At 46.7% G+C, this 13,310-nt stretch overlaps 1 protein-coding gene across 1 annotated transcript; it reads left to right on the top strand.

Annotated features, from left to right (window-relative positions):
• Positions 1-216: 216 nt before the first annotated feature.
• Positions 217-12,562, top strand: LOC8053026 (mevalonate kinase). The gene is made up of 9 exons (XM_029970326.3): positions 217-344; positions 1,411-1,555; positions 6,008-6,158; positions 6,737-6,969; positions 7,572-7,620; positions 8,325-8,415; positions 8,831-8,944; positions 9,775-9,928; positions 10,274-12,562. Exons 1-9 carry the CDS (start codon positions 264-266, stop codon positions 10,375-10,377), a joined length of 1,122 nt encoding a protein of 373 aa, XP_029826186.2. The 5' UTR covers positions 217-263; the 3' UTR covers positions 10,378-12,562.
• The last annotated feature ends 748 nt before the right edge of the window (positions 12,563-13,310 follow it).

The raw sequence follows: 13,310 nt of genomic DNA, 5'->3' as shown, positions 1-13,310 counted from the left end.
TTCGCACAGCCCACGCAGGCCCCCGTACTTTCTCACATAAAACGCAAACTAAAAAAATAAATATTAAACTATAAGAACCTTTATAGAAATAAAATAAACTCAATAACTTTTAGTTTATAAATAAACTAAAAAGGCGCACTTATTACGTTTTTGTTTTAGCGAATTTGGAGAGCACGTCTAGACACATTGTGGTAAACGTTTTTGAGGAAAGAGAAAGCGAAATTCAACGTGTGGTCAAGGTTGCCGTGTTATCGTCTGCTAGCATGAACGGCACAAGCCTGTGCAAGGTATCTGCTCCAGGAAAAACTATCCTACACGGCGAGCATGCTGTTGTCTACGGCAAGGTGAGACAATGGCCGATTTTTGTTGTGGTTTTTCGCCTTCCGACGCCGTTGGCCGCGGCTGTCCCCGTCCCATTGTTCCTGTACCACTGTCAGCTTGTGCGGCGATGCTGGCGATAAATCCGTCTTAAAGAAAAACCAACGAAAATAGCTGCGCTGTCTCAAACTTCCGGCACGCGTTCGTACGGTACATCGGCAGCAGAAATGTTTTCTCTTCCTCGTCTGCTTTCTGGAACGACAAGTTTTACAGCGTCTGCTAGCTCGCGCTTTTCCTTTGGCGTTTTGGTTTACCTGCCCGACAGGCGTGTACTCTGCAAGTGTATGCTTGCAGAGTGCTTGTGTACTCTGCAAAGAATCTTACCAAATCTGTCGGTAAAACGCGGCTCCAGCGGAGTTAATTTTATTTAGTATGCAGTCGACACGAGAAGTCATTACAATAAACTAGTTTCTTTAATTGCACGGCACCCATGTACAAATATTCATATTTCCTAAACTTAAATTATGTAAATGATATAAAATACACACACACAAAAGGAGTAAACAATAGTAACTCGCACAACATATCTGTTCTTATCTGGAAATATAAAATATGTCTTGCATTCTTCATATCTGGAAAACATAGAGTCCTCCAGACTTTGCCACTTATTTAATTTGACTCAACGAACCGTTCTGTGCCAGATACAAAAATCTGTTGCTACATAGTAATTGTTGGATTCCAAGAGACAAGTAGGAACACTCAATACAGATGCACCATTTCCCCAAAGTCACTGGAATGATACATACTGTAGGTACATTTAAGGGGGAACGTAAATGGACAGACAGACATGACTCCCAAGCTTATGGCCACCATAGTCTGTCCGTCCATTTATGTTCTCTCCCTGAATGGCTGTATTGCGTAGGTCCTGACCTTCGTGGAAGAGGAGGCATCTGATCGGTACCGTTTTTCAAGCACGCACAAAAGCGGAGTAACGCCCAATACTTCTCGGTTAATTGGGGCTCAAAGAGAGCATCGTCTGTTCAGCCTCCGATAGCCGTGAGCTCGAACCCCAGTTACGGTTCCCACGTGCAGGCTGCAGTGGCGGCCAGCATTGACCTGAGGACGTACGTCACAGCGAGTCCGGAAGAGTCCTGTGTGGTGCTCGAGCTCCTTGACTTGAAGTATGTCGAGTCCTGGTCCACCGAACAATTCACCCAACTTTCTGTGTCCGAGGAAGGTAATGCAAATTCCTCCCGCTTATCCGTTGCACTGCTCTCATTACGGGGGGAGCTTCCACGGTGCTTTTGCAGTGTGCATTCCACACCATCGACATTGTCAGTTTTAGCAGTGCACACAAATGTGCTGTCCGGTGCAGTAGTGCCATGAATCGTGGCATTGCCATGGAGTATGCCACACCCTTTCCTACTTTACATACTACTGTCTGTCAGCCTGCGCAATGTAAGCCCTGTAATGTAACTTAACACAAAAAAAGCTGCCCAAGAATACAGAATAACCCAGACCCCCCTCCCCTCCTAGCTACCTCAAAAGAAAGTGTTGATTGACTATACCACCACTATATGCGTCAAATAAAAAAAAAAAGGGTTTTACACATTGTTTACATGCTAAGCAAAGTAGTTCTTGCAAGATTTGATTGTCAGGGGAAGAAGCAATGCTTTTGGCATTTGAAACGTATAAGTTTTGGTAATATAACATATAGCCAGGGATGGGCAAAATACATGCAAATATGTATCAAAATACAAATACAAAATACTTCGTCAAAAATGTATTTAATTACAAATCTAATTACATTTTCAAAAAAACATTTAAGTACAAGATACAAATACAACCAAATGTATTTGGTCTCCTCCAAATACTTTTCCAAATACATTCCTCAAAATTTGTGTCAGCGACCTCAGGGCACCTGCAACGAGTTTCTGGGTACCTCATTTTAATTTTGCATCGCACGCTCGGGAGTTAGTGTGCGGGGCTCTAGTAACGTAATAGAAATATAATCACAAAAAAAAAACTGTAATCAGCTGCGACGTAATAGGTGAAAAAAGTACAGAGCTTCAAGCAGCTTTTTTTTTTGTCGATTACATTTTGGTATAGACCAGGGGTGGCCAAGCTGCGGCTCGCGAGCCGCATGCGGCTCTTCATGTGTTAAAGTGCGGCTCGCAACTCCCTCCCCTACACCCCCCCCCCCCCCCCCCCCCCGCCAACCTCCCGGTCACACGAGCACTTCCCCAAATAGGGAAATTAAACGCGTTTTAAATCGAAGGACAGGTTGCGGCTTGGTAGTCCTGTGCTACTGCTACCTTACGTACAGTTGGACTGCTTTTGACTCGGGTGGATTGTGCGTAGTTCGAGTTTCGTATAATGCTCTAAACGAAAGCCCCCCCCCCCGCGGTTCTTGGAAGTTTCGTGGTTTTGTTTGCGGCTCTTAGGCCGGGTCAGCCTGGCCACCCCTGGTATAGACCAACAAACAACCGAGACGACCAAGACGCGCAGCATTAGCTAGAGATTTTTTTATTGTTGCAACTTGCACCAGTTACAAAAATCTGGACGACCCGCGCATTTAGAATGTTCCAGGCAAAAATATGGATGGAAATCAGGCTGGAAAGCATCACAAGTTGTCACAGGCACTTATTTAACCAGTCTGCCTGTGAACGTCCATTTCATCACTATTCTTGCCCTGGACTAGCACCGTAATCACAAAGTACTAAACGCTTGTGTTTGATTGAGAGACACTGTATTCGGTGCAGAACGTAGTTTTCTTCCTGCTCTGGACAGTGACAATAAATTTGAGGGATGTATTTTCGCCCACAAAATTGTATTTAATTACAATTGTATTTGAAATACCCACGTTTTAGTATTTAAATACACAGGTCAAATACATTACCCAATTTGTAATTAAATACAAATGCAAAGTACACAAAGTATTTGAAATACGTATTTCAAATACTTGTATTTGAAATACTGCCCATCTCTACCTACATATATATTCACTAGATAAAGGAAGAAATTAGTAATGCTCAGCGAAAAGCCAGAGTTTTTTGTTGAGGTTCTCGAGTTGAATACGAGTGTAGATGAACTCAATTTTTTCTCCACAAGTGCACTAGCTAGTTGTCACACTCCTTCACAAGTTTAGCAATTAGGTACACGTAGCAGAGCGCGTTGGATGGAGTACAGTTCACACGGAAAGAATAAAAACACAGAAAATATACGAGGGACAAACACACACAGTTCTTTCATACACAGACACACACATGAAAGAACTGTGTCTGTCCCTCGTATGTTTTCTGTGTTTTTATTCTTTCCGTGTGAAAAGTTTAGCAATCTCTAAATTTGAAGCCTGCGTAAATTCTAAAAGGTCTCTAATATGTATATATGACACCTCCTCCCCCTACTCGACACACAGAAAACAGCAGGACAAAGGTCTGTACATTCTTATCTCTGTCTATTTTTCCCAAACCCCGTTGGTAAAACGAGGAAACCGCAGCGTGCGTCAGCCGCGAACCGGAGCGCGGCCTCGGACGTGCCACCTCGGGCGACCGACCTTTCCTCTTGCGTCACTTCCTCCAATCTGGTGGCAGGAAACCCCTCGCAAAAGTGGGGCAGGCCTTAGCCGCCTTTGTTCGACTCGGGCTCCTTATGGATGTCCTCCTCTCCCTTTTGGTGTCAGGAAGGAGGAAACAGAAGGAAGGCTTTTTTTCTTGGTGGGACCCCTCTATAATAGTAAAAATATGGAGTAGTTTAAATATGTGGATAATTAAACTGCAGCTTTTTTCCCTTTTTTTCCCGATCAAACTCCATCAAACTTGATGATGATGATGATTATTGTTATGTGGTCGAATAGAAATCAAGCTTAGAAAGCCGAAACAAAATTTGATGGAGCCAGCGTTTGAACTCCGGGTATTGAGGACTTCCAAGTTTGAATTCTGGCTCCACCAATTTTTGTTGTTTGCCGGCTTTCTAATCTTTCTTGCCATTCGAGCGAAGACTTTGTTAATCTGCACACTTCCGACTATTTGCTCTTAAGAGGCCAGGAAGAAATAATCAAAATGACCCACAAAATATGTACAGGGTGTCCCAAGCAAACCTTCCTCTGTAAAGCGAGCCGGAAAAACTGGCGTCTGTACATAAAAAGCTCAAACTTTCACCGAATGTGCACTAAGCAGGTCAGTTTTACAGAGTAAATTTTCAAGGTGCGCTTCTCTTCCTGCAAATAATGACAGCAAGGAACTTGCAAAAATCAAGACCGGGCACACGCCCGCCCTGTTGTCTGCGAAGCTCACAGACGACAGAATTAGCGTTGCTATTTACTTGTGGTGCCATCTACCGATAGGTGCAGTGAGTGGACAACGCACTCTGTTGTCTACTTGCTGCACCTATCGGCAGATGGCACCACAGGTAAATAGCGTTGGTAGCTAGGTAGTCTTTTAAGGGACGAGAACTGCGCCTTGAAATTTGACACGGTAAAACTGACCTGCTGGGTGCAGTTTTCGTTAAAGATTGAGCTTTCTATGTGCAGGCGCCAATTTTTCCGGCTCGTTTTACAACCAAAGGTCTATTTGGGACACCCTTCATAGAGTTCAGCAAACTTAGAGTATTCTTCTACCATAACTACAGGCGTTTGAGGAATTGACGTTTCACATAAAACTAACTTCACTAAACACGGCTGCTACTACATTTTACCAGACTTGCTGTAAAATTTTCTGGCCACAAGCATGGGAGACAGTGAGCCCTTATACTGGGGTGGCAGCTAATGAAAGGGCTGGTTAACCCCTTAATCAGATTTCTAACCATAAAAAAAATGGGAGAAATTTTTTTTTTTTTAAATTTCAGTGATGTTTGTTGGCACAAGCACGAACTAAGCCATGAGCCGAGCCAGGTTCGTCCAAAACGGTAGAGTGCGTGAACCGGGGAAAGCAGACAAGCTATACTTGTCTCAAACAGGTTAGGGATGGCTCCACGTTGTTGAGCCAGGCTTGTCCAAGGGAGGCACTCACTTGAACGAATGACGTTTGAGCAAACGCCCACGTTTTACGAATGACACTTTAGTGAATAGTCGGACGCCGCGAAGCGGCATTTTCGGATGGGTCAAATGGGTTCACATTTTTGTAATGAGCCGCCGCAGACTGTCGCCGCGAAGCGGCGTAAGCGCAGCGTGGCGGATGGGTTAACGCGTGCCCCTGTTATTTGCTAAAACGTCGATTCGCTCAAATGTCGGTGTTCGCTAAAACGTCATTCGCTCTTGTGATATGAACCCCTTGTCCAAAACGGGGTTAAGACTAGTTGACACATTTAGGACTGCTTAGGACCGTGTGCCTTAAAACTTCTTTAAATCTCTTACGATGAGAGAATAGACTGCCTCCACGTATCAAGTAGCCTTGAAACACTTGCAATTTCCATATACTTCCTTTCTTTTTTTTTTTTTTAGCTTGAGAAGTTCTTGACAATGTTATAGATAGCATAGACATTTGATCTACTGAAATGCAGTTGCAAGGTCAGCTCATAAATGGCGCCAGCTTGCCAGTGATTTTACTCATTGCAGGAGATCACAAGGACCCGGTCCTAAGCAAAGGCAAATGTGTGAAGGGGCTGTTAATAGCACAAAAGCTGCGGTGGCCATGCAGTGCTCAAGTGGCGAATCTGAAATGTTCTGCAAGCAATGACTCAATGCTTGCAGATTGCAGGGACAATGTTGTCCGCTCGGAGGCACTGGTGCCAAAGCTCGCTGACCTCTTCAAACTCAAAACGGGCTCGAAAGTGCCGACGGACCAAGCCAAGCTCGCCTTCCTCTTCCTCTACGTCGGCACCTCCTTGGCACACGGACGAGGGTAGGCAGACGCATAGAGTTACTTTCAGCAACTGACACCGAGACTACCTTGGAATTTGCACTGAATAGTAAATTGGGTGTGAAGTCATTAGTCCAGAAATAATGACTTTCGATTTCAACCGACATCAAATTTTCAATGACCTTCATAACCGTCCAGGGGCAGGCAAGTGCGGAAGAAATTTGGGGGATCGCATTTAATAATTGTGTAGTCGACACGTCTTTAAGTATTGAACGGAATATTCCTGCACAATTTTTAACACAAAAGTAAAAGGCCTAAAGCGGCCCTTTGTGGGATTTATGTGCGGTATTGAACGGTAAATGTTGCAGCATTAAACCAGGCATTGGTTTCTAAATTTCCCTGCTGATGCAGTCAGAATCAGGAATGCTATTTGCAAGCAAGAAAGTTAGATGACATAGTGCTATGCGGCCTACCGATACATAATATAGGCAATATGGACAAAAGTAAATTTCGAGGAAAATATTGCTTTTATTTGCAATTCTTCTCTGTGTTCCTGCAGGTCGGTAACATAGACAAGTTATCTATATTGATGGCGGAACGACCCTCTGGCATTGGCGCAGGCGATTCCTGCCCATCAGGCTATCAGTGACCTCCGAGCTTCCCGTGGGGGCGGGGCTGGGCTCCTCCGCGTCCTACGCGACGGCCGTTGCGGCGGCACTGCTGGCACAGCGAGGGGCAGTGCACCGACCCCTGTCCAGTTCGGACCGGGACCGCGTCTGCTCCTGGGCCTTCCAGGCCGAATGCATCCTGCACGGGCGGCCCTCGGGCATCGATAACGCCGTCTGCACCTACGGTGGGTGCACTCGTTCAGTCGTCGACGTTGGACGCTCGTATAGCCACAGTCGTACAAGTGAAGCATATACCTACTCCGTTTTGTTTCTTCTCTGCGTTTGTGCAAAGTAGGCCTCGCAATGCTAGGCCCAGGGGCGGACGCAGGTATTTCTTGAGGGGGGGGGTCAGGTGTTGGTCAGCGTATCATATGTTTAAGACCCCCCCCCCCCTTTTCCCGTTTCCACGCCCTAAATTTTTACACATGCAGAAATCAAGAGGGGGGTCAGGACATCCAGACCCCCTCCTCTGAATCCACCCCTGGCTAGGCCTACTCCTGGAATACTGCGGTTTCTTCTTTGAGTTTGTGCAAAAGTAGGCCCAGAAAAGTGTGGCACAAGCGGATCCGACCGCGTAAAACGAGCCGGAAAGATCGACGCCTGCGCAAAAAAAGTTTAAACTTTTGCCGAATGTGTACCGAGCAGGTCAGTTTCACCGTGTGAAATTTCGAGGCATAGTTCCCTTCGTGTAAGAAATGAGAGTGCTCCCCGGCCAAGTGTGACTGTACATAGTGGATGTCTGTTGAGTGCTTAACAAGGGGGGGCGGGGGGGGTGGCGGCATTTCAGGCGGAGCAGTCCTCTTCAAGGGGGGAAGAGTGGTGGAGACATTGAAAAGGTGGGGGAGTGTCAATCTGGCTATCTCGGACTGTTTCAGCGATTTTGGTGCACAGAAAAGCGGCCGCTTTTCCTTTTGCGCGCAGATGCTTACTGCACATGTTTATAGTAATAGGTATAGGTACAGTGGAATCTTGTTAATTCAAACTTGCGGATAATTCAAACTAACATTCAGGTCCCATCCCATGCGTCTCTATAGGGGGAATCTCCTGGTAATTCAAACTTTGCTATCTTCAAACGAATTTTCGGTCCCCCTCAAGTTCGAATTAATGAGATTTGATTGTAGAACTTTTACCAAAGAAGGATGACCTACTGTAGTTACCAAAATTTCCAAACTCATAGAGCCAACTGAGATACTCTGACAGGTCAGCCGTTTCTCCTAGCGCACCTGTGCAGAGCAGTGAAGCTTGTGCGCTGGTGCGGAGTGGCAAAGCTTGAATTATGAAGACATCTGCAATTTTCTAATATTAAAAAATACTTGAATACTTCAAAAACTTAGTGCAATATAAATCAAATAAAACAGGAAATATTATTGGCAAGTTATTTGAATTTCGAATATTTGCACACTTCTACATTTTTTACATCCAGTGTTCTAAAAGTGCAACAAAACTCTAATCCCTCTGCAGGAAAAAAAAACTAAAAAAACGCAGCTTGAAACAGTTTTTTTACTACAGCTAACCGCTTACGCTTGACCAACTGTTTCAGCATCCCAAGCTACAAAGTGGTGCTGATCAACACGGAAGTGGCCAGGAATACCAAGACCTTGGTGGCATCTGTCAGGACTAGGCATGATCAGGTATCTCTTATACAGATGTTGATTTGAGTGAAGCGATACGGGCACGGAAATCTGAACAAAGATAAAAGGGACTCCCAAGAGCAAACACCTGGCAAGATTGCAGCACCGACAAATATGCGTCATTTCTTGTCCCTACAAATGTCACTGGGGGACCACGGGATTTGTAGTTAGATTGTGCTACCACAAAAAAAAAAAAAGACTGAGCGTGGCTGCGATACTATTTGAAAGACTTCCCTCTCTAAAAAGTACTTTTCTTGCTCAAACATAAAGACAAACAAAGCTTGTTGTTAGCATACCCACACTTTGAGCAGGTATTACGATGGTATTATTAGGTATTATTACAATGGCCCGCAGAAGCCGTGAGCAATGCCTCATTGTCCTCACTGGCAAGTCTTGACTGTGCCATTGTTGCCAGTACCCGGATGTTGTGAAGCCTGTCCTGGAGTCCATTGAGGCCATTTCTGAGACTTGCTGGAAACTCCTCAAGCACCCGGAATCTTCTACAGAAGTGCTCTTCAGACAGGCCACGGTGAGTTCTCCGAAAGACGGAGCTTTCGGCAGTACCGGCCTTAGGGGTCGGCGATCTCGGCAGTCGCACAGGGTGCCGGCAATAGGAAAGCGCCCGCCTCTTGAATTGTTTTCTTCAGCCTTTTGGTTAATGTGCTTTATGCTCGATCGTCGCTCGTTTCTGGAAGGCGGTTTTGTACAGACCGTCATCCTACATACACCAACAGCAAAGATGCCAGTGACTCGCGTAGCCCTGTCACTTTCAGAGCCGAAAGAATTCTTTGGAAAGGACAGTTTTGCACGTTCCTCAGTTGGTTTGTTGTTCACCTTAATGTTCCATTTTAACCCATCTTGAGTACAACCACAAACAGACAATCAACAACTCCTTCGTTTGGTCATGGTTAGCAAAATGCCTTCAGGTTGATGGACTTCTTGGTATGTAAATTGACCCATGGTGGTTTTTCGTGAGCACATCAGCAAAATGGGATGCATCGGAACCTCTCCTGGCGTGAAACTAGCATGGCCCTTTACTTTGTTACACTAGTCTTTATGTTACTGGGTATAGGAATGACCAAGAACGTAGGTACCACCAAACCTGCCTGGGGGCTCAGTGACAAGGCGACAGACACACCAGAATGGCAGTACCAATTAGCTCGTTTGCGCTGGTTGTCCCGAGGAAACGCCGCAACTCTACAACCCATCATACTTTGCATTGGCACTGGTAAAACGGAGGGTTTGCAGCTTCAACTCCTTGGTGCAGAAAGCACCGTCGAGAAGATGCAGTGGAGATCACAGATAGGCACAAGAGGCGAGCGCTTGAAGCTGAACTCTCTGTGCCCCTTGCAATGCCAGGAGCTGGTACGCATGAACCAGTGCCTGCTCAACTGCCTCGGAGTGGGCCACACCAGCCTGGACCAGGTGGCGGCGCTGGCTGCCAGCCAAGGTTTCTCGGCCAAGCTGACCGGTGCCGGAGGCGGCGGCTGTGCCCTGCTCGTCTACCACGTCGGTACGCTCCCGGCCCTCACAAACCGCGAAGGTAGTCGAATCTAGTTGGAACAACTTGGCCAGGAACCTCGGGATGGAAGTCGACGTCGTGCCGAGAGACTTGGCTTCCTCGAGGCATCCGTGCCCGATCCTTAGTTTGTTGAGGCTAATGCGTCAAATGTGCAGTTACCGTTCCTTCTGCCACTCTTCATGGTCACTTTAAGAAGACTTTTTCAAATGCACGACACCATTTGGAAGATTCAGTTTTAGGGTCAGCGGTTCAGAGTGCTTGTATCGAACGTTCTAGACCACTTTCCCAAAACTCTGCGATAATTAACCGTTCCCGATCGTGCCACTCTCGATGCAGGGTCGGGGGACACGGGTGCCCCTGCCGTGCAGGACCTGCTTGCCGCGGAAGGTTTCCAGTGCTGGCGGGTAGAGCTGGGTTGCCCGGGAGTCACCCTGCACTGATCCACCTCTCGACGCAGCTAGACTTTCTGTCCCCATGAGATTGGCTGAACTTCGCCTGCACATGCTTCCAGTTTGTACACCTGGCAGTTGTGGGCAGAAGCGACTCAAGGAGCATCTACATTGTAGCGCCGCTTAGTCGAGGCAGCTAGGTCGGAGGCATCGGGTAGAACAGCGCTTCCGACTAACTGCAAGTTTCCGCATTCGCGCGGCGGTTGGCAGCCGGAGAGATCGGCCACGTAAGATGGCTGCCTCTACAGTTTGGCCTTGCAATGCCTCCTTTCCTGCTCTCTTTTACAAGGTGACCGAATGGAGGTACAAATCGAAAATACGGGTTGCCGTACCGTGGTCACAAAATGTGCTCCTTACAGATCTGAATGCTGCCTCTTGATGGTGGTTGTCACATGAACAGCCTTGTAGTTGTAGGGGGTGTTTCAGTCTGCACTTCAAATCGTGCATTTGTATAATTCAAGTTCGCGGAAGCCAGGCAAAAAATATGAGCAGTCCCGAGTTCAGTCACAGCGATAGCTGCGACACGTTACGGCGGAGTCGCTGGACATCGGTGTCGCACTCGTGCACCGTGGGATCTTGACGGCGAATTCTCTTTGCCGCGTTCACACGAGCATACACCTCACTGTTCTCTCCGCGATGAACAGCAAGGCGTGTCAGCGCCGCCGCGAGCACGTCACAACAAGTGCGACCGTAGCATATGGCGACGCCAAGACGAAAGCGTCTGCTGCTTTGCCCCATACTCTCGCCAAGCTTTGGCGCGTTTGCCACTTGGGGTGGCTAAGGGTCCTCTAACAACAATAGCAAGTTTTAGGGAACCGTTTTTGCACATCTGATGCGGTACGATGGGCCTTCCGGTACGAACTGCGCACGTGTTGCCACAGAAGACTCGCACATCCGCAGCGCGCACCGGATGTACAAAAACGGTTCCCTAAAACTCTCTAATGTGATGTGTGGGTCTCGTCTTCTAGGTAGCATTAAATAGACAGATATGACCGAACCCTTTTAATCGGGGAACGGATTGCGCCACCTAGCCGTAGTTATTAATTTCGGCAATCAACTTTGATTAAATTGAGAATTACAAAGAATTTTCTAACGCGATGCCACGGCAACAGTGGCCACCGCATGAGACTCTCGCACACGTGTGTGCTCCACAAATGTTGTACATAAAGCGCGTCGTCAAAGGTGCGGCGTAGCCCTGTGGTAAAGCGCCCGCTTCACACGCAGCGGACTTCAAATTAAATCCCGAGGGCACTGCGGCGGCGGGCAATCTTTTTCGTGCGCTTGTGTTATTTTCTCTAGCAATGTTCCTGGAGCACCCCCGGGTCGGGCGCCGAGGGTTTTGGAAGGAAGTAACTGAATGCAGCCACAAACCCCAATTAGCATTATTCCCATCTACGTGTATTCAATGTGAGCTTTGCAAGTTTGCTTTTTATGCAGTTTTTTATGGTTCACTGAACCTCCAAGAACCGCCACAAAAGCGAGATTTCCATTCCTCTTTGGGAATCAGATTTTGTTCACTCGCTGACGATCATTTGGACCATTCTGCAACCATTCAGAAATGACCGTCGGAAGTTTGCTGCAACACAGGCAGCCAGTTTAGGATTTGTCCTGGCAAGCTGACCCTGCCTCAGTGTCTGGCAATCCCTCACAATCTCGCCACATTTTACGGGTAGTTGTACGTGTGTCATCAGTTAGAAGGGTCACAAAGAGCGCGATACTACCTCCAACATACCATTCTGGGTCTCGAGTCTCTGTGTATTTACATCACAATATCAAAACAAAGTAGCCAATAAAATGTAACCAATGGCTGGAATTAAATGTCTGTTTGCATACCATGCAGATAGCAAGTCGTCTGCTTCTTGCACAGGGGTTGCGGTGACGTCAGGACGCCACCTGTGGGTAGACCTTAGTGCTACATGCCTTCAGGTCTACCCACTATTTTTTTTTTTTTCAATCAGCCAATAAGAGCTTGGCGTTCTGACATCATCGGCAACCCCTGTGCAAGAAGCAGACAAACTTGCGCTTTTCATTCAGCTAAATATGACAAGGTACTGCTACATTACAAGTACTTCCCATTGGTTTTTGCATTGTGAGAAACATTTTTCGCTAAAGGCCCGTTCACACTCTTGCAACCGAGTATGACCGAGAGAGACGAGATCTGTTGAAACTTCTTAAAATTTCTTAGGACGAGGGAACTCACTGGCATTCTGGCGCCATCTATGCGTGACCCGCGGTGACCCTGGAACTGCATTTCACATGAGCGAAAGTTTCGCGGGATTTCCGAGGTCAAATGTGCGTAATACCTATAAGAAAGGCTCATTTATAATGTTGACGAAAGTTTTTCGAGCCAAGAAAGAAAGGGTAATGCATGAGAGAAATAGAAAATGTGCCAGACCGCCAAGTTTACACTGCTACCCAATAGATGGCACCAGTTTGTCCTCTGGTTGTAAGAGGTATTAAGGAACCCAGTTTTAAGAGGTCGCAAGAGTGTGAACGAGCCTTAAAAGGTGCTATTAAATTGTGTTTTTTTTCTTTCTAAATATACTAAACAGCCACAATAATTCTACACAAACTCTCAACAAACTAATCCTAGAAATGTAACCCTGAAAGGTTCTAAAAATGTCATCTACCGGGTGAAACAAGGAGACGGTAGGCTCTTTAAATCGACCGGAAAATTCGGTTTCTTAACCTATCGCGCTACGACTTTGTGCAGCGTTGCCCACACATGGTGCATTTTTTTCGTAAAATTTGCAAAGAGCGGACTTACCTGAGAAAAAAGTAAAGAAAGAAAAAGGCTTAGCTCCTATGGAAACGCAGCGACGCCACCGGTCTGCAATCAACACGGCGCCGTTTTGCACGGTAGACAAGAGATGGCGCAAGCGGTCGCGACGCCAACTGCCGCCAACGAACGAGCAGACGACGCC

The sequence above is a fragment of the Ixodes scapularis genome, unplaced genomic scaffold (assembly GCF_016920785.2).
Source record: "Ixodes scapularis isolate PalLabHiFi unplaced genomic scaffold, ASM1692078v2 PGA_scaffold1__304_contigs__length_218370807, whole genome shotgun sequence".
Taxonomy (NCBI): Eukaryota; Metazoa; Arthropoda; class Arachnida; order Ixodida; family Ixodidae; genus Ixodes; species Ixodes scapularis.
This window is presented reverse-complemented; position numbering and strand designations above follow the sequence as displayed.